Genomic DNA, 25,411 nt, shown 5'->3' on the forward strand with positions numbered 1-25,411 from the left:
ATGGTGTAGTAGCCATCAGCAGTGTGTGGGATGGAGCCAGGGAAGAGTGCAGGGGCCCATACTAGGCCCAGGCTCTAAGGTAGCTCTGATCCCAGAAGCCTAGGCTTCACAGCTTCCAAGGAATTACCTGTTGAATATAAGACTGGTTTATACTTATGAACTATAACCTGAGCTCAGTTGAAAGAAGTGGCCTTGGACTGTGCTTTAATTTCTTCATCTGCAAGAGCTTCCTCCTAGGTGAACTAGAAGAATTCTTTCAACTCTAGAATCTCAGCAATCCTAAATACATAGCCTAACTCCCCAGCTATCAGAGAATTCATCACTCATACCTGCAAGAGTGACTTTAGAAGGTATACATTTATACCACATACAGTCAAGAGGAAAATGAGGTTAATTCCTTCCAAACCAGGGCTAACACACATCACCTGTTGCTCATTTACTCAACAGTATCTAAAATATTCACTGTACAAGTGGTGGTACTAGTAGGACTGGAGATCAACAAGTTAATGGGTGATATTGCCATTATCCTAGTCAAACAACGACCCTTGGCTCACCATTCTTTCCAAGTTGTAGTCCAACATCACCCTCCCAATAGTAGTTTATTATAACTCCTTTAACAGTCATTAAAGTTTAGCACAGAGCTGTGCTAAATACTACCAGACTCGGTGTGATACACCCAATACCATATGTGAAATGGTATGCTAAATTGAGGGTGTGCCCACATTCATGGATAGAAATGTTTGTGGATGGATATGTTTATGTGAAACCATGATGTCTTAATGGTCTAATCTAATTGTTTTTTCTCAGTCCTCATCCTTCTTGACCTCTCGGCTGGAGACCCTCCAACTCCTGAATACCTTTTTCTTCCCTGGACTTTCATGTCTCTGCCCTGTCCTGGTTCTCTTCCCTCCTGTTTGGCCAGTCCTCACTCTCCTTGGCTGTGTCCTCATCCACATAAGACCCTTAATTGTGGGTGTCCTCCAAGGCTCCATCCTGGATCCTCCTTCTGTTCTCTCAAACTCCTTGGTGACCTCCAATTATCATCTCTTTTGATGTCTCCCACATCCATATATCCAACCCCGCCATGAAGTTAAGCCTTATAATTGCCAACTGAAATAAGACGTCCCATTAACACCTCAAATTCAGCTGTCCAAAACAGGATGCATTATCTTTTCCCCTCTACAGTAGCAGGGCAAATGATCAGTGAGGCACAATAAAGACAATAGAAGGGGGCTGAATAATCCATAAGCTGATTCATTAGCCCCTGGAAGAAACCAAGAGCTAACTATCGATAAAAATGTTGCTTATTGGCAAAGGTTTCATTATACAAAAGATACCATTAGTTGGAAATGAAGAAGCTGAATGATTCTGTTTTGACAGAACATGAGCTTTTTTGGAAAATGTCTGCTTAAAAGATCTGCACTGACTATGGTGGAAGTGCAAGCTAATGATGAAACGGCTTTGTTTCAGAATAACCCAGGAGGTAAATACCAACGTCTCCAGGTCTCTTCTGTTGATGGGAATGGGGTGGGCCAAGAAAGGCCCCATTTCAGCTGGCACGCTATTCCAGCCCAGCAGCAAGCACTACAACCTAACACATGGGAAAGGAATCATAGTAGTGGGAGTCCGGCTTAGCTCTAATAAACTGGTGGTTTAAAAAAGAAAAAAAGGAGACAGTTTCACAGAAGTTAAACATTGCAGGGAGGCAGGGAAGAGGGCAGGACAAAAACCTAAATGGCATTTAAAAAGGCTGAGCTATATTGGCCAGGAGAAGACAGAATAAATATTGAAGGGAGGGAGGAGAAAAGGCTGCTCTCTCTGCAGAGCTCCAGATGTCTTTATCATTGCCTAATGACGATTCCACTCAACCAATTAAGACACCACTATGAAGAGGCATTGTCAGTAAGCCTTTGGACCTCGGTGTTGATAGCTGGCTAATTGGTGTTGGTGTAAAGTACAACTGCAACTAAAACACAAGCTGACATAACTCAGGGAAGACAGAAATTGGGAACAAGTCTTTGTCCAAACCAATGGCTAGGTGTCCCACTCTATGGCACAAATCCAGGATCCTGTGGCTCTTCCCAATTCTCTTAATGTGCATTAGGGCTGTTTAACTCTACAGAGGCAGGTTTGGGGAAAACATGCCTGTCTGTCAGTAAAAAAGGGCAAGGATAGGCAGGTATGGAGCTCTCACAATATATCACTTGTAAGTTAACCCCTAATTCTCGGGAGCTATGGCTGAGGAGTGAGTTTTCAATAAGCAATCTGATATTTATCTCACAAGAGGACAGAGACGGAAAACCAAAAAAGAAAGATGGTGATATAAGGCAAAGGCTAACCCTCCTTCTCATGGGAAGCACTGCCCTGGTGTATTCCAGGTGCAAGCACATTTGACTTGCTAAGCTTCAGAAAAGCAGAGGGCAATGGAAAGCTCGGGCCCTGGAGTCACAGGGGCCTGCATTCACAGTGGACACTTACTAGAGGTATGCCATGGATCACAGAACCTCTCTGGCCCTGTCCTTTCATTTGTCAGAGACCATATGACCTAGAGTATGCACTTCCGTCACAGTGTGAAGTTTAAAAGCAATATTGTGGGTAAAGTCTTTGGAAATCTTGAAACCATATAGGCATGGCAAGCATGATGGTCACTGACTCAGCCAAGGCCAAGAGATCATGTTAGGCCAAGATACAGTCAGCAATCAGAATCAGGAATCTGATAGTATGAACTATCATAAAACTGAGGAAGGTAGCAGACGGGGTAAAGATACGTAACAATTTCAATTCAACAAGTATTTATTACAGAGGCAGTTACTTGGAAAGTGCAGTGGATAGTTAGGAAGTCCGAGTTCAAATCTGGCCTCAGACATTTAACAGGGCAAGTCCCTTAGCCTATCAATGTTTCAGTTTTCTCATCTGCAAAGTGGGAATAATAATGGCACCAATAGCTCCCCAGGTAATCATGAAGATCAAATAAGATAACATATGCAAAGTGCTTTACAAACTGCAAGTTTGAAAGCACTATGTAACTATTACCTATCATTATTAAGTATTTGTGTACTGGCACTGTGTGAGGCACTGGGGGCACAAAGACAAAAAGGAAAAGTCTATGTTTTAAGGAGACTATGTCCTTCTGGGGAGAAGCAATCTATACATAGAAGAAGAAATACAAAAAAATAAGCAAGATAATAGAATTCAATCAATAAATATTTATTAAGTACCTACTGTGTGCCAAGAGATCCAAAGAAAGGCAAAGGCAAAAGCACATAGTCTAATGGAGGAGACAGACAACATGCAAGTATCTATGTACGATCAAGATACAGACAGGATAAATTAGAGATAATAGAGGGGAAACACAAGAATTAAGAAAGATCTAGAAAGGCTTCCTGTAAAAGATATTAATTTAGGCAGGCAGAAAGAGGGAGAGCATGGCGAACGGCCAGGGAAAATGTCTATAGAGTTTGGGGACAACCTAGAGGCCAATATCATTGGACCAGAGTATACTGGGGCGGGAGGGATGCTTTCATGATCCTAAAATTCTCCCAGATTCAAAGACCCCTCTTCTTCAGACTGATATGCTACCAGTGCTGTAAGATGACAGTGAATCCTGGAAAATTAATCTTTGAGGAACTGATGGGTGTATGCATGAACAGGATTCTGGGATCAAACTGGAATAAATGGTGTCATCAAGGAAACATATATTCAGGGGAGGGGATGAAGCTGAATATGCAGGTCTATTCCTCCTGGAGGGCATTCACCTGAGCAGGAGTATAAATGGGCACAGCTACCTCCCTATCTCCAAAATGGGCAAAAAAGAAAGCATTAGGAGTTGTGAGAGTGAAGCCAAACACTTGGCGGGATCACTGAATTTCTAGGCTATGAGAGCAGCAAAGATAAGACTAATGGTATGAATATGGTGGGGGCAGAGATGAGAGGAAGGAGGTTTATCTGCCTCAGTATAAGAAGTTGTATGCAGAGTTAACATGGACACTAGGCAGAGCAGGCGTTTATCCCTAACATGTAGAAAAGTAAAGGAATAATTGCTCTTCAATATACAGTTTCTTTAATATCAAAGACATTAAGTCAATACAAATAGGAATATTGTTTAATAAAATGATATCATGCAATAAACAAAAAATTAACCACCTCAAAATAAATAAATAAATAGTGCAATACTTCTCCCACCATCAAGAAGAGCCCACAAGGCATTCATTGGAAAATAATGAACTTTTTAATGCACCCTCAAAGAGACTGCATACACAGAACCCTTCAAACCCTCTTCTATACATCTTGGTTAATCACGATCAATAGAGTCCAAGTCAGTGATGATTATGCACAGAATTATTGAATCTGTGGCTCCTTCCATTGCTCCTGGGAGAACAGGAGATGGATAAAGGCAGGCATGAGTTCACAAGTATTTATTAAAGATATTCGGGCTATCTTTTATTATGGACAGAATAAATTTAATGCTCTTTCTATGATATTATCAATATCTTACCTCAGTTATATTTACGAGTTTACAGATAGAGGTAAATGGACAAATCCAGAAACATTATAAAGGAGTTAAAAGGAGGATAGTGCTTATGTGCTAATTGATGCTCTTTTCTTAGCCACTATTATATTAAAGTAACAGTAATTTGTGTCTTCTCTCCTGACTAGATCAGAAGCTTCATGAAAGTAAGACCTATCATCAATTTTTCTATCCAGCACCTAGCACAATGGACTAGCATTTAACAAATGTTAATTAAATTGAATCTAACTAAATGATTAAATTCTTCACAGGCCAGTGGCTAATGACATCATAATAACCAGGACTTACTTTTATGCACCAATGATTTGTGATCTTACCACCCTGACTCTCCCACAAGGACAGACAGAGAAGGCTGCCATTCTAACACAAGTGGTCTTTTTGTGAGTTGTTCTGGAGGAAAAAGTCACCACTGTGCCACCAAACTGGTGAACCTCACACAATTTAGTCAGGTTGGATCTCAAGAGATAAACAGAATCTGTGACCAAGCATGTTTCACTTGGAATCTCCTGCCAGACCTCCTATACTATTGTCAGACTCGGAACAGAGTCACCTCCATATCACAAAGGGGCAGTTTTAATAGGTTCTAAAGTCACACAAAAGCAAAAATGAATCTCAAAAATTAAAAGCATATCCACAGCATTTATGTGAACTGCACATTGTGTGTTCATGGAAAACTTCTAACACCATCACCAATCTGGATTTGCCCTCCAGGTATGTCCTAGACACAGTTTAATACTCCAGGGAGAAGATACCCCCCCTACTGCCTTCAGAAAATAGTCCTCATACTGTAGCAACCCCTTTTCAACTTATCTGATGGTCTTTGAGAGTTGTTACAGACAAAAAAATTGACCAGCCCACAGCCAACTTGGTAAGAGCCTCTTTGAGCTTAGGTAGGCTGGTCCTAAGAAGACAGACATCATTTTCCATCTTGGTAGCACCTGCTAAAGGTTGGGCTCTATTGGCGCAGCCTTCCAGACTCTACGGTCAATTCCAACCAAAATTTCATTACTCACATGAAGAAAATTTTGAAATTCAAGAAGAAATGCTTCATGTTGAAATAGAAAGCAAAAAATGTGGCAAAGAATTTGGTTAATAGAAAAGATTGTTTAACCATAAAATGAGTGCACTATTCCTACTACTAGGGAAAACATGGGGAATGAAATAGCTAGAAATGAGGTAATGTAGGAAGTTATCTTTGACTCATGTCTATGTTTGAGTAAAGAACTTCCATCGAACAAATCCTAATTATAGACAATGACAAAGTCCTTGTTCTGGGCAAACAGAATCAATTAGAGAAGCAGACATTTAAATTCAAGTACATGTAAGCTAGATGTCTGATACTGAACAGACCACTAGAAATGCTCTCTACTCTGGTATCCACACTATTTGGGGAGACACACACTGCCTGTTCAATTAAGAAGTCAACCTGAACTGGTCCAACTATGGTTACCAGGCGCACAAGAGCTTACCTACCTGGTGGCTAAAGGATCAGAGCTTCACTGAGGATATTTGAGCAGATTTGCTTCAAAGAGATAGATATTAAAGATACCACATAAGAAAATGAGCTGCAATAAACATTTTACAGGAAAAAATAATTGTTCTTTCAAAGCATCAGAAGACTGGAAGAAAGGGGAAAGGCAAGGAATCTTGGCACTGCAATGAAGCAAGGATAAATAAAGTGTCCCTTCCAGGAAGGGTGGAAATTGACTAAAAGTTAGATTAAAAACTTTTGCAAAGAAAATAGAGATGAAAAGAGAGAAGCCAGCTAATTTTTTTTAACCAAAAGAAAAGGAAGGCCCTCAAATAGAAACAGAAAGTCGTGCTTTGTTATAGGAGTTGAAATGCTTCAGACTTATGAACCTTAAGCACCAAAGAGGAGGGAATTCATTGCAAAACCCCACTGTACTCTTGGGCATCTGATAAAAGCTTTTTGGTAAGCTAATAGCTTAATGGTTAGGCAGAACTGGCACAGGGGTCTCCAATGAGCAATGAGGCTCGAGTTTCTGCTCCAGGTTTCACCTGAGATGCTCTCCTTCACTAGGTGGCAGTAAAGTGAATATACTTTATGTCAACTTGTAACAAGATCTACAGATCAGGTTTTATCATTTGACCTTTCTGAACTCATGATGTCATCTGTTTTCACCACACTTTTAACTATGAGGCAGCAATTGGAGGGAGGGGATGCTTTCTGAGACTCACAAAGCAAGACTGGCATGGTGTATCTCACGTGAAACCCTCGGAAAGAGCCCTGCCACTCCTCCTCCATAAGAAACTCTGGGAAAACACCTCTTCTGAAATAAAGGAAGCATGCTCCTTCCTTAACATCACCCAAGTACCTTGGGGCTCTAAAGCTCCAGGGGGTGGGGAGCCTCTAAACTGCCAGGACCCTAACTATAACTAGATCCTAGATCGTGCATCAAATCTTTCTATAGACAGAGGCAAGTCCAATTTTCTCACTTATGCACTAAAAAATCCACTACTTAAACAGAAATCCCCACAATTGTGCTAAATCTTTGATCCCAAAAAGTCAGTTCAAAATGCATAATAGCACTTAGAATTTTCTGTTAAAGTTCTTTTTCTGTAATTCGGAAAAACTTCTCATAGAAGAAGGTAGCCTGGAAATTGATGGGATGCTCATCACGTGGGGAATTTATAAACAAGTTGTAGCATATGATTGTGCTGGAATACTACTGCACCATAAGAAATGACACATGGGCCCAGAGACAGGAGGTCCTAGGTTCAAATCTGGTCTCAGACACTTCCCAGCTGTGTGACCCTGGACAAGTCACTTAACCTCCATTGCCTAGCCCTTACTGCTCTTCTGCTTTAGAACCAAGACAGTATTGATTCTAAGGTGGAAGGTAAGGGTTTAAAAAAAAGAAAAGAAAAAGAAATGACATGTGGGTTAATTTTTTAAAAACATGGAAAGACTCACATGAAATTACAAAGAGTGAAATGAGTAGAAACAAGGAAACATTAAATACAGCAACAGAAATATTGTTTGAAGGTTAATTGTGAATATTCACCTCCATAGAAAGAATGGATAAAAAGAAACATTTATGACATAGTTTTATAACTTTTTTTGGGGGGGGTAAAATAAGGCCTTCTTTAGTGAGGAAAGAGGAAAGAGTGAAGGAAATACCTGCAAACTAAAAAGGAAGGTAATCATGTATAATTACAAAATTTTATAAAAAGGTCATCATCATGACATTTTTTAAATGCATAGAAGACAAGGAAGCAGAGGCAAATAGGACATAATGCTAGAAATCGAAAAGACTAGAAATGCTCTCATCTTCTCGTTTTATAATTAGGAAAATGAGGCCTAAAGAAGTCAGCTGAATTGTCCAAATATACCTACTAGTTATTGATGTGGGTGCATTTAGAACTAAGACTTGCAGCTCATCTCTTAGTACATTTTAATAAGGAGGAGCAGGGGGCAATTTTGGAAGTAACATATCGAATTCATGTAGAAAAAAATTCAGGTTTAAAAAAAACCCAAGCCGTATGAAATGGATTTGTGGCTTCATATAGAATCCTCTTCTTATGTTCTTCTGTGCTTATGATATCTTTTCGCAGTCTGAATGAAAACTAAAATTTTTAAAAGGACCTTACAGAAAAAGCCAATTGCTTTTTTCTCAAAATGTTACTATGGTGTAGGGGGCAGCTGGGTGGCTCAGTGGATTGAGAGCAAGACCTAGAGACAGGAGGTCCTAGGTTCAAATATGACCTCAGACATTTCCTAGCTGTGTGACCCTGGGCAAGTCACTTAACCCCCGTTGCCTAGCCCTTACCACTCTTCGGTCTTGGAACCAATAAACAGTATTGATTCTAAGGCAGAAGGGAAGAGTTTTAAAAAATGTTACTATAGTGTAGAATAAAAGTTTCAGTCTTCTTTTAAAGAAAAGAGGCATGATATTTTTAGGGAAATCTTAACAACCTCTGCCAAAAATGACTATAGATAATGCTGTGTCTCCTTGGTCATCTCCTCTAAAACATTCTTGACAGACAATCATCAAAACCTCTTCTTGAACACTGCAAGTTACGGCTCCCCTGAGCCCAGCCCAGTCAGACAGCTTTAATTGTTAAAAAGTTTGTTGAAATCTTCACTCTGTAACTTCCCCACACTAAATATGGCCGTGAAGCAACAAAGCATGACTATTCTCTCTTCCTGTCATAAACTTTCAAACACCTATCCTCTTAGATTCTCTCTTTTCAGACAAAATATTCTTCAATATTACTCCATTGTTTCTCATATGAAGTCAGTCAGTTCATCAAAAAGCATTTTTCAAGAGCCTACTATGTGCTAGACATTGTGGCAAGCACAGGGCATACAGAAAAGACAGAAGACAGTCCCTACTCTCTAGGAGCTCATAGTCCAGTGTAGAAAACAGCATGCAAATGCCTACATAGAATAAGATAGGCACAGAATAAATCAGAAATAATCAACAGAAGACAATAGCATTAAGGGGGATTAGGAAAGGCTATTCACCAAAGGTGAGATTTTGGCTGGAACTTAAAGGAAGCCAATAGGCAAAGATCAAGCAGTGCCAATGGCCAGAGTTGGGAAATGGAGTGTCATATGTGAGGAAAAGCAGCATCACTAGATCTCCAGGAACATGGAGGAGGGCAAGGTGCAAGAAGCCTGGGAAGGCAGGAGAGGTTGCAGACTGGAAGTTATTAACCTGGGGGTCAGGGGGATATGGTCGGATCTACACTTGAACTGGAGTGGGGAGAGACAGGCTATTGCACTAAGACATGAGGAGGAGAAAGCTGGCCCTGGGGTGGTGCCAGTGTCAAGGGGAAAGGAGGAGGCCCATTTAAAAGGTATAAAACAGACATGGAGTAGCCAGTCCCCTCTTCCCAGTTTCTCAGACTCACAACCCAGGAGTCTTCCAGAATTCTTCACTATCTCCCCCACACACCAGGTCAGAGATTTCAGTTTTGTGCCAATTCTCCAATATGCCCCCTTCTCTCCTCTGACACTGCCAGCCCTAGGTGCAGGTGCTCATCCCCACACACAGACTACTGCTATAGCTGCTGCAGGGTCTGCAGGCCACAGGTCTGTCTCCACTCTGATCTATTTCCATTCAGCCACAAAAGGGATTTTCCTAAAATGCATGTCATCCCCTTCATCTGCTCACAAATACTCAACAAACTCCAGTGGCTCCCCATTGCCTCCAGAAACAAATACAAAATGCTCTGTTTGGTGCTCAAAGCCCTTCATGATCTGCCCCTTCTTTCCCATCTCCTCACCCTTTCCTCCCCAGCACATACTCTTCCTTCCAGAGCCACTGATCTCCTAGTTGTTCTCAAATATGAGCCTCCAAATCTTGGCTCCAAACATCCTCCCCAGCTATCCTCTGGCCCGGGAATGCTCTCCCTTTTCCAATCATTCTTCTGACCTTCTGGGCTCCCTTTAAGTCCCAATTAAAATCCCTTCTACAGGGACGTCAAAGGGAGTCTTTCCTAGCCCCTCTTAATTTCACTGCCTTTCCTCTGTTAATAATTTTCTAGTTTTCCTGTATAGAGTTTGTGGGTATATATGTGTTTGCATGTTGTCTGCCCCATTAGACTGCTCCATGAGGGCAAGGCCTGTCTTGCCTCTTTTTGTATTTCCAGCACTTAGCAGAGAACCTAGCACATAGCAGGGACTCAATAAATGTTTAATGAAACAGGTTGTGGTATATGATTATAATGAAATACCATAGTGCCATAAGAAATGACAAACAAGATGATCACCAAAAAAAAAAAAAACCCTGGAAAGATTTATAGGAAGTGATGCAAAGTGAAGTGAGCAGAACCATTGGAATGTTGTACATGGTAACAGCAATAACATGCAATGATCAACTGGGAATGGCTTAACTATTATCAGCATCAGCAATGCAAAGATCCAGGAGAGCTCCAAGAGACTCCTTCCAAAAAAGGCTCTCCACCATCACAGAAGGAGCTGGAACCATGCCATTCTTCCCTTTATTTCCTCCCTGAATTTTTCTCTACATTAAGTAATATGTGTCTTCATTCACAACAAAATGAACAGGGAAATATAGATTGTACAACTTAAATCACATGGCTTGCTCTCTTGGGGAGAAGAAAGGGTAAGAAGGAGGCTGGAAATATGAATCACAAAATGTCAGGAAGTAATTATTTTTTTCTTTGTTTTTAACATTATTTTATTTGGTCATTTCCAAATATTATTCATTGGAAACAAAGATCATTTTCTTTTCTTCCCCCCCACCCCCTTCCCACCACCTCTCCCATAGCCAACGCGCGATTCCACTGGGTATCACATGTGTTCTTGATTCAAACCCATTTCCATGTTGTTGGTATCTGCATTAGAGTGTTCGTTTAGAGTCTCTCCTCAGTCATATCCCTTCCACGCCTGTAGTCAAGCAGTTGCTTTTCCTCAGTGTTTTTACTTCCACAGTTTATCCTCTGCTTGCGGATAGTGTTTTTTAGATCCCTGCAGATTGTTCAGGGACATTGCATTGACACCAATGGAGAAGTCCATTACCTTCGATTGTACCACAGTGTATCAGTCTCTGTGTACAATGTTTTTCTGGTTCTGCTCCTTTCGCTCTGCATCACTTCCTGGAGGTTGTTCCAGTCTCCATGGAATTCCTCCATTTTATTATTCCTTTTAGCACAATAGTATTATTCCATCACCAACATATACCACAATTTGTTCAGCTATTCCCCAATTCCCCAATCATTTTCCAATTTTTGGCCACCACAAAGAGCGCAGCTATGAATATTCTTGTACAAGTCTTTTTCCTTATTATCTCTTTGGGGTTCAGGAAGTAATTATTGAAAATTGTACCAACACAAAATCTGGGGTAAAGAAATTTAAAATGAGGGCTGTAAAAATAATAAATGGCAAGTTAAAAAATAAAATATTTATTGAAATATATAAAGAAAAAAAAAGGATTTCTAATTCTAAGGGATTCTAAATTCACTCAAATGAACTCCCTGGTTCTGCAAGGAACCACTTCTCCTGTGTTTCACAGGTTACACTTATCCTCCCTGATCTGACTAACCCAAATTTACACTATCTAAATAAAAACTACTGCTATTATCCTTATAATTCTTAACTTCACCTTCAAATTATAATATAGTAAAGCCTTAGTAGACTCAGAGTCCAAATCAAAGACCAGGTTTTTCTTTGGTCTTCTCAGAGTTAAATCAATCTATAAAAACTGTGATAGTCAATAATGTTTCCAAGTTGGGAAAGGAAAACACTGAGCCCCTTCAGGTCTTTCCCTCAGACAGAGAGAGAGGCAAAGATGTTACCTCATCAAAGATTTAATCAGGACAGGCCCTGTCTTAACATGGACACCACATGCCTATTAATGGAGTCTAAAATTTCATTAATATTATTTGGGGGAGTGAGAGAACACTGCTGGTTTATACTGAGTTTGTCAACAATTTCCCCTGCCCCACCAGCCTTTTAAACATGAAATGCTACATCATTCTTCAATCTCTTAACTGTACTTTCATCCAGTTCACTCTACCTCTATTCTGTCTAGAAAGAAATTATGAGAGATTCAGTCAAATATTTTTTCTTTTTAACCCTTATCTTCTATCTTAATATCAATATTAAGTATCAGTTCCAAAGCAAAGGACTAGTAAGAGCTAAGCAATGGGGGTTAAGTGTCTTGCCCAGAGTCACACAGCAAGGACCTCCCATCTCCAGGACTGGTTTTCTATCTACTGAGCCAAGCTAGCTGCCCCCAAATGCCTTCTTGAAATCAAGTTACAAGAATGTTATGGCATACCATCCTGATCTAACATTCTTCTAATCCCATCAAAAAAGGAAATGATGATAGTTTGATATAATTTGTTCTTAGCAAATCCTGTGCTGATCAGCAACATTTTCTTTTTTAAAGTGTTCACAAGCTATTTAATCATTTCTTCCAGAATTCTGTTAGGAATTAACATTCAACTTTCCATCTTGTAGTTTCTGGAACCCATCTTACATAAATGCTTTCCATTGAAAAATCAGCATATTTTATCCATCACTTATCTTATGACACCTCTCCTATGCACCCCAGCTACTCAAGGGCAGTAAACAGTGGGTCTAAACATACCTAAATGTTCTTTCAGTGGAGGGAATGAAAAGAAAGAAGGGATATGAGGGACATCACAAAGGTGATCTTTATAGACCAGATAGATAAAATATACTTCAGTGCATTTAGGGTACATACACTTTAGGCCTAAAGAAAAAAAACTACTATTCTTATTAGGTTCCATTTCTGCAAAAGAAAACTTAAAAGAAGGAAAGAGAAAAAAGGAATTAAAGAAAAACATACAGAGAAGAAATAGTGAAATGGTTACTGGCTCTTTAAGAAAATCCTCAGAGAAACATAACTGTAGAAAGCCTGGTGAATACAACATTGATTGGGAGTGAGGTAACCACAAACACCACTGTCTCAAATGAAAAGGGATTCAAGATCTGACCCAGAAAACAAGCATCGTAACCACTGGATAAAATTTTAATGATAAACACAAGATGCTGTACATACAGGCCAGATTGAATTATCTGATGTTAGGCCATAAACGTAAGGCTCTTTTGGAAAGAAGAGATGCTAGGAGCCTGCTCTGACCCACAGATCAAGTTTCATTCTATTGATCCATGAAACTGGCATCTCCTGCCTTTCATGCTGGCCTAAGCTGAAGAATAAATCTTGGCCAAGAAAGGTAACAAAGGAAGGATTGACATAGTACTGGTGGTCTTCACTTCATAAAGACTACATCTAGGATGAAAAGTCCACATTTGGCTTGCTTGGAGTAGGAGAATCCAAAAAGACAACATCTTGGCCTTAATTCTTATAGCTTTTAGAGTATTGCAAATATCTCTTAACTGAACCAATATATACCTTCTTGAGATGTCAGAGAATTATAGAATTCCAGGAAGGTAAAGACATCAGAAATGATCTTGTCTAATCTTCTCATTTTACTGAGTAGAAAACAAGGTCAAAAGAATGACTGAGATACCCAAGTTGATAACAAGTAGATAGATAATGTATTTTTATGGCATTCATCTCCAACTTGCAGAATATTTTACAAAGGTTTACTCCAAATAGTTCTGTGACACCCAAGATGAACATACTAATCTTGAAATATGAGTAAACATAAATAAAAGGACAAAGTGGAAAGATAGCCTTTCTCCTGGGCATATGTTGTAGGTTAAAAGCACCAAATACTGCCAATACTGCTTTTTCCAAAGCATTAATTGTCCATTAAAATCTTCCTGCCTACCATTTGGAATTTCAGCCCAATCTTGAGTGTCATTTAAGAATGCTACTTAAGGAAAGCTTTCCCTATATTCACTAAAGAAACAGACCTGTTTGCTCTTATTATAAAGATATGCCTAGGACAATTTCCCCTTGAGTAAGCTACTCTTTTCAGGTGAATCACTCAGATTTGAAGTAAAACTCTTAAGTGTTCTAATCTGCACTTTACAATGCATACTTGGCATGATGATGCAGAAACATTTATGATCCATAAAGAAAAATGGTCTTCCTATTACAGTGTTGCATGTGGGTATCTCTGTAGCAATTTATGAAGAATTCATAAGTGGTTTTCTGTGCAGAAAGCGGAGAAATTTACAGATGTGAAAGTGAAATTAGACTTCAGGTATGTTGAGACACATAAAGAGCCTATTTCAAGGCAGCTTAAACAGCAACCATATACTATGTGGTAAGGAAGGAAGATAATGTGTGGTCATAGTCCTTAATCATAATAAAGGCTTCAAAAATAAAGAATTAGTATAGACACTGGTTTGTACCAACTCTTATTCTTCTCATTTGACTCTTTTATGTCTTCATAAAATACAAACTATTTACCCTAATGAAAACCCAACACGACATGCCACAAGAGTAATTTAAAAGCTTAGGAAGTCTTATTAAGATAAATGGCTTAAGGATCCCACTCAATAGGAGGCTGATTCTATAGTTTGAGTCTCATTATTAGCTGTAGAACAGTGAGAAGTATCGTGGAAAGAGCAGAGAACTCAGTCAAAAGCAACTTTCCATCCTAAGAATTAGATGCAATGACAAATGGTGCTGTTATCAGTCAAAGATTTATGTCTCACACTATCCTAAAGGACAAGGGTGCGTAAAAGACGTCAAGATCAAGAGGAAAAAAGTACAAATATTTTTGCTTACCCAGCAATCACAACACCATCGCAAGAGTGGACATCGCATAGAACTTTACCAAGCTCATATTGCAACTGGCTCACAGCACCATTGCGATTCTGCATTAAAGAAATTGAAAATATTTTTATGCTATTGTTGAGATCATCTAACAAAATATCTAGGTAAGTCTCAGTAATTTTAAAATTTTCCAAAAGTATTACCATGTTCATAATCTTTCTGACCATCAGGAAAATAAAGAGAAAAGTCGAAGAGAGAGAGAGAGAGAGAGAGAGAGAGAGAGAGAGAGAGAGAGAGAGAGAGAGAGAGAGAGAGAGAGAGAGAGACTTTCATAATAACTCCTTTACAACCCAGACTCATATAGATGAAAGTTCTTAAGACTAACATTGAGACAGAGCTGGAAGGAATCTCGGTTCTTATCTAGACCAGAGATTATCAAACTCAGCCCAATGCACCAGAATTTCCCAGTGCATTGAGAATCAGATTAAAATGTAATTGGGAAATGTTTAACAAAATAAGTGAAAATACAATACTATACAGATAATGTTAAATTGTGTTTTTCCAAATCAACTTGGGCTGGCAGGAATCAACACCACAGATCTAGACCAACCAACCTCCTCATTATAAAGATGAATAAATGAACAGGAAAGAGTAACTATCTTGCCAAAGGACCCTTGTAAGTGGCAGACCTGAGATTTGAATCAAGGTCTCTGATTCCAAGTCCAACAATTTTCCTACTGGGCCACTATAGTATGTGCACCCATTGGGAAATCTGGGATTAGTTGTGCAATATGTTATGTACTATAGCATGTCTAGAGATGTTAACTCTAATTCCAGGTTTATCCCAAATGGGAAAGTCCTGGAACTCAGAGATATCTTATAAGGGAGCCTCATAGATTGCACCCAGAAAATACCAGATCAAACTTTAGAAGTGACAGGATAAAATAGAGTTGGTCTACTAAAATAATGCCGGCTCAATAAGAGTTGCCCCAAAACATAACCAATTGTTAAGCATCTGGGAAGTTCACTGAATTGAACTGAACAGACCAGTGGTCTCTAAATCTATTCCAATCTAAACCAAATGTAACAACCGAATATCATTATTTATAGGTTTATAATGCTAGAATTTAGATAAGATCCTACATGACGACATTAAATTTAATAAATGATTCATCATGTTCATTGCACTATTATTATTTATAATCCCTTAGTAGTCTGATGAGAAATGAATCCAAGGCAATCCTCTCATGGAAGTTTTCCCAGTGTTCTGACACTAAGTTCTCAATTCTAGTTTCACTTTTTTTCCCCCAGAAATTTCAAGATTTTTCAAGAAATATTTAGTAGGAATAATCTTGATTCTAGAGAGCAGATAATGAAACATAACTGTTTCTCCTCTAAATAGAAAGATGGCAGACTATACACATAGAGATATGTAGTCAAAGTGTGAGTTTATTTTACTTAACTGTACTATTTTGTTATAAGGAAGGATTCTAGCGTATAATATGGCATGTGAGTGAGTGTTGGAAGGATATAACAATGACATTAAAAATAAAAGACATCAAGAAAACCTTTTTAAAATAAAATATAATAATTTTTAAATTGCTACTAAATGACTAGTGCATATAAGGCTCACTATCAAAATGAGGAGAGAAAGTATAGTCATAAAACAGCTTAAACAACCTGTGGAGCTACATAGGAGCTATCATAATATGATTAAGCATCAAATAAATGGGACAGAAAACATGTACTGTGGGTTCAGTGGCTGGAGGGACCTTAATGGTAATGGGATAAAGGTTTTGCAGAAGAGGTAGTACCTTCCTAAGGCACTGAAAAAACAAGATCGTACTATTTGATCTCTATAGGTTCTAACTTCAAATAGAGGCTGGGCTCCACCAATGAGAATTCTTCCCTTATCTCATTCACAGATAGTTCTCGGACACAAAGACCTTGCCTTGGTCAGTTACTCTGAGTCACTCCTCAAACCCAGGTCATATCAGCACTAAAACCATACAACTAGAATTAAATCATCTTGTTTTCTGAATCTCAGGTTTTCTAATTTATCTCCTTTGACTCTTCATACCTATCCTTTGTCTTGATTGACTTAGCTGCCTCACTCTGTAAAGATGTTCTATCAATCAATAAACACTTGTTAAATGCCTACCATGTGCTTAGTGCTGGGGACATAGACCCACATCTAAGGCATCACAGGTCAATGGCATCATTGCCACTTTTTCAGCCAATCTTGAAATCAACATTCTGAAATCTACTGTATACCTGACAAATTTTTACAGTGAAGCGACAGATTACGATGAAATGTATAATTTATGTTTGGAGAGGAAGGTTCTCACTATGAAGTAGTTCTTAGGATCTCAGAGCTTCTAAGCTGCCCCCTCTCCTGCCCAGCCCCTCCTGACACCCTTTAGGCCACTGCATGTAGCCAACAAATGATGATTTTGGAAGTCTATTATACAGTTGCAGACAGAGCCTCCAGAATCAGGATAGCCATGTTTCAATGTTCAAGGCTAAAATGCCCAACAGAAAATATCAATATACACTTAACTCCACTAGGACAAGTGCTTCTCGTCTTCAGCTGCCCAGATCAAAAGTATTCATCACTCAACTGCTCAATCTACTAAAGAGGTACGAGAAAGGAAAACCACTAGCCATAAAAATAGGTATACATCACCATTAGTAATAAGCAAAAATATGATCATCCAAATGTCTACTAGGCCATATGTTCCAAGTGGGTTTAACCTTGAGAGGTAGAGCAGGGTGCAGAATGGAGACTATCTTTATAGTCTAGTCTATGCAGACGTTCATGGGAGTAAATGGGCGCACAGTTTGTCTTACTACCCTGAGAAGAGCATTCCAAAATGATGCACACAACAGCTATTTCCTACAAAAAGAAAAAAAAATACTCTGGAAAACTCCTAGCTATGATTTAATATTTCTAAAGAGATTCTAAAATGATAAACAAAATGGAGTCAAGCCAGTGGTGAAAATAGAATCTAAAATGCTTAGCAATCTCTTCCTTACATTTACTAAGAATGGTATCTTCAACCCCTCACCTCCAAAATGGTGACACTTTTCATTTTTTCCATTAAACTTAAGAATGAATGAAGGTGAATGGGAGCTTATATTAAGGACTAATGAACAAAGATTAACTCAATAACCCCAACTGAGAAGAGTTCCAGAAGTTCTTCCTAAATGCTGCTATGGAGAATGGAGTTGCTTTTCCAAACCCAAACAAAATGGGCATCAATTAAGCGACAGCTGAGGGAAAAGCTCATCAATCTCCCCACAGCTTTCACTTGGGGCACTTCACCTCATGTTGCCATTCAAAGGTTCTGGCTTTGAGTTTCTTAATCCTCTCCTGAGTTAGTCTCCTACAGGTTAGTCTCCTGGACATGTTTACCTTCCAGTTGGTTCTTAACGTGTGTTCCTTGGCACGGGATTCTTGGAAGACAAGTTTCCAGCAGGAGCAATCAGAGATGCTGGTATCTGGAAGGTACCCTTCCTGTTGGCACAATCTGTACCACAACACTTCATCTTCTGCAAGAACCTTCCACGTCCTGCTCACCTAAAACAGCCCAAGTGACATAAATGTCAAATTAAGCAATTACAGAAGCCCCACTGCCATCCAAAAATCAATCAACACCTTTATTACTGCCCTAGATTTATGGCAGTGTAAAATGCCTCGTTAACAAAATGCTTTGTGTTGAAAAAAATATATGCAAAATGTTTCCAGTTTTTTCTCCCAAGACTTCAAAACTGTTGAACTACTACCTAGAACATTTAATCAAACTATCACATATAAATGTGTGAGGTTTTAAGAAGCTAAATAAAAATGCAAAAACCATGTAGCTTCAAATGTGTTAACATCTATATTCTGTAGTTATATAACATCTTTCATAAGAGACTCTCAGTGCCAGCAAGCATTATATCTCTTCATATTAATTAGAAGATTGACAAAGAAAAGGAAAATAATGCCAAAAAAGTCACAGAAATTCAAGGATACAATAAAGAACAGGAAATACAACTAGTGACTTTCTGTCATCTATTGGTAAACCACATTCCTTTAATTCATATATATATATATATATATATATATATATATACTCTCTAGAGGGAAAATTAGGATTCTATTAATGCTCATAATCTTAGCATACTTTCAAAGTAGGAAAGTACAGCTTTAGCAAAAATGGGACTAAAATGACACTAACCCCCATGTTTTCTTAATAGGAAATGTAAGCTGCCAACCAGGACTGATATAATGGAATTAAGTTTGTCTAGAAGAATACTTTTTAAAAGCCAGTAGCATCCAGGGAAAATGAACCATTTTAGATTCTGGTGCTTTCTTTCAACCTTCACTTATAAAGAGATTTACGATGTAACAGAATGACATACAAAGTTGGTTGGACTGCAAAGGATGGACTTTGTTGGCAAGAATCTGAGACTGGTTCAGACAGATTAATATGATCTGGGGTCCATGGTGTATTAAGGTAACAAATGATCAAGTGGTTAGTGCTTGTTCTTAAGCCTAAGATTGCTCACATCTAATAAAATGAGTCCAGTGGCCCAGAGTCCATAGCAGTAACCTGTGCTCTTTACCTGAAGGGCATTTTAAAACATTGAGTATAGCAGGCAGGGAGAGGAAACTGAGAAAGACCAAGGCGGACAGAGGTCGAGAGAATGTTGTAGGAACTGTAGTGTATAAGTGTACCCTGTTTCAATGTGTACAAGTAAATGCATATGGCTATGTGTGTGCTTCCAAAAATGTCAAGTCAAAAATTAAACAGGGAAAATTCACAAAATTCAAAAGGATTCCAATTTCCCAAAAGGGTTCGCTGCAAAATTTCTTTAAAGTATAAACTTCTTTGGTATGCATAGCATACTATTTCCTTTACAAAAATAATAGCTTTTTCAGACACATTTATATCATCCCTTATTTCATAAACTCCAGGGTTCCTTATCTCTTCCTGGATCACAAATGAAATCTTTTGTTTGGCATTCAAAGCCCTCCACAGCCTGGCCCCTTGGGATCATTCTACTCTTATTATACCTTTATGTTGTTTAGCCCTTTCAGCCATATCTGCCTCTTTGTGACCCCATTTAGGGTTTTCCAGAAAAAAATATTGGTGTGGTCAGCCCTCCTTCTCCAGCCTATTTTACAGATGAGGAAACTAAGGTAAATAGGATCAAGGATGAGCCCAGGGTCACCCAACTAGCAAATGTTCGAGGCTAGATCTGAACTCAGGTATTCTTGACTCCAAGTCCAGCTCTATCCACAGCATCACCTAGCTAGCTGCCCCTCCAAGTACTCTTCATCCAGTGATACTAGACTCCTTGCAGTTCCTTCAATTCAATTCTGTAAACACCTATTAAGTGCCTATTGGGGCCCAGGCACTATACTACATAAATAAGAAAAAAAATCGTCCCTATCCTCTAGGAGCTTACAATCTAATGGAGGGGAAGACAACACAGAAAAGGATACTGGTATACACCTCTAGAGAAAGAGCTGCTGGAGTTGGATGATGTGGATCAAAGCAGACGATCTTTTACACCAGTGTATTTGGGGTTTGGGTTTCCTATGACAGTGCTCTTACAATGACCAATATGGAAGTGAGCTTTCCATGATAATACAGGTATGGCCCAGATCAAATTGCTTACCATCTCTGAGAAGGAGGAAGAAAAGATGGTTTGGGTCTTATAATTTTGGGAAAGTATTTTGAAAATTATTATTGCATGTAACTAGGAGAATAAAATAGCTTTGAATTTAAAAATGAAGGTAAATTTCTTATAAAGGAAGCTGGAAAGGGTGGAGATAGGGCTAACAAGTGGAATCAAAATGGGGAGGAGATCTTTTTCCAGAGATTAGTTAGACCAAGTGGAGATGCAAAGGCCGGGTCTACAAAGGAAAGCTGTGGCTGAATTGAGTGTTCCACCGTCTGGCCCTCCAATCAAAGGAGAGAGGAGGCTGAGGGAGGCAGGAAGGCCCATTGCAGTCACTTTGCCTGGTTATGCCCCATGCCTGTAACATTCTTTTCCCTTTGCTTCCACACTTCCTTGGCTTCCTTCAAGCTGCTTCCTATAGAGTCCCCTTCAGCAAGGGGCCTTTCCTTGTCCTCTTTAATCTTAATGTTTCCTTCTGAGATGGTCGCCCATTTATTCTGTCTCAATCTCAGATTGAGCTCCCTGGGAGCAGGGATCCCTAGTTTTTGCCTTTCTTTTTATCTTCCAGTGGCTGGCACATGGTAGGCAACTGATAAATGCCAGGTGAATGACAACTATGTAGAACAGAAGTCACCTGCATTATCAGGAAACAATGTAGTATCATGGGAAAATGATTAAATGAGGAAAAATCCATTAGTCTCAGCTCTTTCACTGACTAAACATGTAGCTTTGGGGCAAATAACTTAATCTCTCTTTGTGAGACTCTGTTTCCATATCTGTAAAAACAAGGGCAATGCATTATGTCATCTCTAAGGTTCTCTGCAGCTTAAAAATTCCAAGATTCTATTATTTCTGTACCTAAATTTCCCTACCTAGAAAGTAGGAATAATCACACTTGCCCCATGAATCTCAAAAGGTTTGATGGGGAAAGAATGTGTGTGGGATAACAATATTACCTTATATTTCTACAATACTAACTTTCTACAATGCACTTTCCTCCTGACAACTGCATGAGTCAGTGTTGCAATATTATTAAGCTCATTTTACAGACAGGAAACTGAGATTCAGAAAAGGCTATGCACCTTTTCCAGGAACTAGAATGTGTTAAAGGTAGGACTTGAACCCTGGTCTCCTGATGTCAAGTAAAGGGGGTAAGGTAGGAATAGGAAATATTATTTTATTAAGCACCTACTATGTGCCAGGCACTGGGCTAAGCACTTAACAAATATTGTTTCATTGGAACCTCATAACAACCCTGGGGGTAGATGCTGTTATTATCCTCATTTTACAGTTGATAAAACTGAGGCAAGCAGTGGTGACATGACCAGCCAAGTCACGTAGCTAGTAACTGTGTGAGGCTGTTTTTGAACTTGGCTCTTCCTGCCTCCAGTGCTGCTCCCTCCTGGCTGCACCCTGTACCTCTGCACTGTGCACTCTGGGGTCCCCAAGTGGATCAAAGGGTTGGTCCTGCCATGGCTCCTGCACATGGTCTAGAAGAAAGAAGACTGGACTTGGCATCAGAAAGATCTGAGTTTTAAATATATTTTAGTCACTCGCTGGCTTTGTTATAGAAACAGCTTTGAAGCCTATTTCTCCATCTGTAGAATAGGGATGAAATATTCATGGTACTGATCTTGTGGGATGGTTAAGGATTAAGGAGATAATACATATAAGGGGCTTTTCAAATATCAATGTGCCATGTAAGGGTCAGTTATTGTTAATAACTGACAATGGGAGATGGAATACACACCACTCAGCACAGAAGTCAAACCCTGTTATGATGAACTCCAAGGAACTGCTAAAAATTTGTTGTTCATACTGAACTTTTATTGCATCAAACATTATTTGAAAAAAGTAAACCACTAGCTGGGACTCTGAAATATTTTGTGTATAGATTTTTGTCAAGATGGTGGATATACATTGCCAATCCATGGCCTACACTGTGACAAGAGACATGGGATGAAACCCAACAAGGCACAGGAAGTTCAAAACTACAATTTCTTTTTCTGTTTCGAATTTTTTTACCTACTTGCCAACACACAAAAAAACTGAACTTCTGAATAAGGAGAATGGCAATGTCTTGGGCATCCAGAGGTATGCCAAAGTGCTGACAATCAAGGGCAAGGTCTGCTTCATCTTCATATTCTGGCCTCTGTAATGCCCAAGACACTTTGGCCCCTTTCTTCAAAATACCTGGTGTATGAATTTGGGTACAAATACAAGCTATGACCAAAGCAATGAGACAGGTTTTTGCATTTGGCCCGCAAAAGCAGCTTTTGTGTTTTAAAACCAGACTTTGAACCCAGAGATACACACATATATCATATGTAAAGATATACAAGCACAAAAGACGTAATAAGTTTGAGGGGGGTAACGTAGAGGTAGCGATCTCGGGCTACTTACAACACTTTCTTGACCTAAACTGCCAAATGTGGCAAATGGGTTTAAGACTTAGCTGCTTCTAAAGATCAAATAGTTGTTTTAAAGAAACTCATGGAATCAGAAGGCCCTCAGAGAAAACAATCAGCATCAGAACCAGGTTTAACTTATTCAAACCCATGCACTAATTATGAATTCTGCCCACAACATCTCCAACAAGTGAACTTCTAGCTCCAATGATAGGGACTTCATTATCCCCCAAGGCAGCCATTCCATTTTTAGACAGGTCTAATTGGGAAGTTTTGCCTTGTGTTGAGTTGAAATCTGCTCTCCTGTGACTTCTTACCCATTGGTTTGGTTCTATGGCCTTTTCCACACAATTTTCCAAGAACTGACAGCCATGTCTCCTCACTTCAGCCCTCCCCACATTCCTAGTTTCTCCAACTGCTGCTTTTATGACATAGTCTCTGGTCCCCTCTCTATCCTGGATGTGGCATCCATAACACTTCAAACGTGAACACAACATTTCCATTGTGGCCTGAGCAGGAAAAGTACAGCGGGATGAGCAGCTCCCTCCTCCCTTCTCTACTTGTTCTCCTACTCCCTTCTCCTGCCCTGGTTCTGCCCCAATCAATGCATGTCTCCCAGGATTCAATTCCAGTATAGTGCTATACAGCAAGCATTTAGTGAGTGCCTATCACTGTGATAGATTCTGAGAGAGACAGAATGCTCATGTGCTCAGCAGGCAGCAGACTGCATGACCATGCTGTGAAGAATCTGAGTGAAAGGCTTGTTTGGGTTAATTAAGCCCTTGAGAATCCCCAGCATTTTAGGGACATCCAATTCTAGATAACATCATGTGAGGCCCCCAAAAGAGACTGCTCTTGCATATATAAAATGTTTCCCACTTCTTTGATAAACTGGGGGGGGGGACTTTTTAAAGAAAACAAAAACATGAGGAAAAGAAAAGAAAAAACAATGTAGATTGTTCTAAAACTTTCGCCAATGCTTAAAGGACTTGTCCACAAAAGAAATCTCTCCCATTTGGGGATTTTAAAAAAATCAAATTCTATTAAATCCAGCCAGCTTACTAGCTTCTATTTTCCAAAGGCCCTAACATGGCCTTCTTTAATGCACCAGAACTGGCACGACAGTCCCCTGTAAAAGCCCCACTGAGCGAGCCTCAGCTGCAAGAAGTCTCTAATAAAAATGTCTCCAGCCTTTCACTTTACAACACCACTGTGAGCTGCTGTGTTAAAAAACAGCCCTTGGCTCCAGACCAGCTCGCTTAGCTCTGCTTGAGTTGGGGTGATGAGGCCCAGAAAGCAGAAGAGCCCTTGTCCTAGTTACATGTTGACATAGACACACACACAAAGTCGGCTTGCTGAGGACAAGCTGGCAAATCCTTTGTACTTAAGTTCAAAAATCAATGTGGCGGTGTTTATTTTTGAAGGTCACATGAAATGCTCCCCTCTTTACTTGGGCTGTCCCCAGAAGACGATGATTTTCTTATTCCCTCACTACTATATGCTAAGCTATCGGGTTGGTTTGCCCCTCCAGAAAGAGGGTTCCAGTCAGAGCTCAGAGAACAAAAGGGTTCCCCATGCCTCACCCCGAGTTCTCTGGTGACGTGTGATGATGCTTAAGTGCTGACAGATCCCTCCTCACAGCTAGGTCCTGTCTGCCCATGGCAATGCACATGGAAGACTCTGCTTCTAATGCAGGCAGGACCTCGATGTGATTTCGATATTCTTCCTTAGTTTAAAGATTTACAGACACAGCCTCCAAAAAGCCTCACATCTTGACCTTTTTTATCTAGACAAACAGCAACATCTTAACATCATACATGCAACTGCCTATTCTCTTGGTCTCATTTATCTCTTGCTTTTCTGATTCTATCAGAGATCGTTGAATCCTGGTATTTCTATAACATCCATTAATTAAATTAATTAAATTTCTAAGCCCTAAAAAAAGAAATTCTCTCCTACACAAAGATGGACTTAAGACATTTAACATATCATTTTCAGACTTAGTTTTTAAAGCACCTCACAGGTGTGAATACAGGTGTGGTTACCAACAGACAGACAGACAGATGGACAGACAGTCTTGGTTTATGTAAGTGGATGATGGCCACACACACCTGACAATTACCATCCACAGCATTAGCATTAGCTGTTAGATTCTAACTCAATTATCACACTATAATTTGTTTATATAATGAACCCTAGCACAATACCTGGAACATAGAAGGCACTTGATGAAGGCCTCTCGACTGACTAAATAGTCATGTGTTATCTCCCTTTATTAGACCCAGAGCTCCTTTAAAGGCAATTACCACAATGTCATCTCTTTGTTACCTTCCACAGCAAAGCACATTATTTGCATACAGTGTTTCCTAAGGGCTGGATGACTGTTACTCTGTTATGCTCTGGTCAGTTTTTAAAGTCACCAAAGTTTCCTACCTCCTGTGGGCACTACGCAAATGAGTAACACAAGCGACAAATACTCAAACAAAGAAGTGCCAGATTCATATACTCCCCTACAAACAGGGAGAGTGTCTGAGTGGATTTTTCAACACCAAACCCTCCCTTCAACAGAGCACAATTCCCTTAGAGACTACTAAGCCTTCAACTAGAGAACGCCAACGCCTCAGGAGCAAAACATCTAGGGTTCATCATGA

At 39.5% G+C, this 25,411-nt stretch overlaps 1 protein-coding gene across 1 annotated transcript in view; it reads right to left on the minus strand.

Annotated features, from left to right (window-relative positions):
• FBXW8 (F-box and WD repeat domain containing 8) overlaps positions 1 to 25,411 on the minus strand; it is a 112,984-nt gene that overhangs the window by 69,442 nt on the left and 18,131 nt on the right. Inside the window, exons 3-4 of the mRNA XM_001374789.3 lie at positions 18,095 to 18,259; positions 14,692 to 14,780 (exon numbers count right to left, since the gene is read on the minus strand). Coding sequence (XP_001374826.1) covers positions 14,692 to 14,780; positions 18,095 to 18,259 — 254 coding nt within the window. The remainder of the gene's footprint in view (positions 1 to 14,691; positions 14,781 to 18,094; positions 18,260 to 25,411) is intronic.

This window comes from Monodelphis domestica, chromosome 3 (genome assembly GCF_027887165.1).
Source record: "Monodelphis domestica isolate mMonDom1 chromosome 3, mMonDom1.pri, whole genome shotgun sequence".
In the NCBI taxonomy this organism is placed as follows: Eukaryota; Metazoa; Chordata; class Mammalia; order Didelphimorphia; family Didelphidae; genus Monodelphis; species Monodelphis domestica.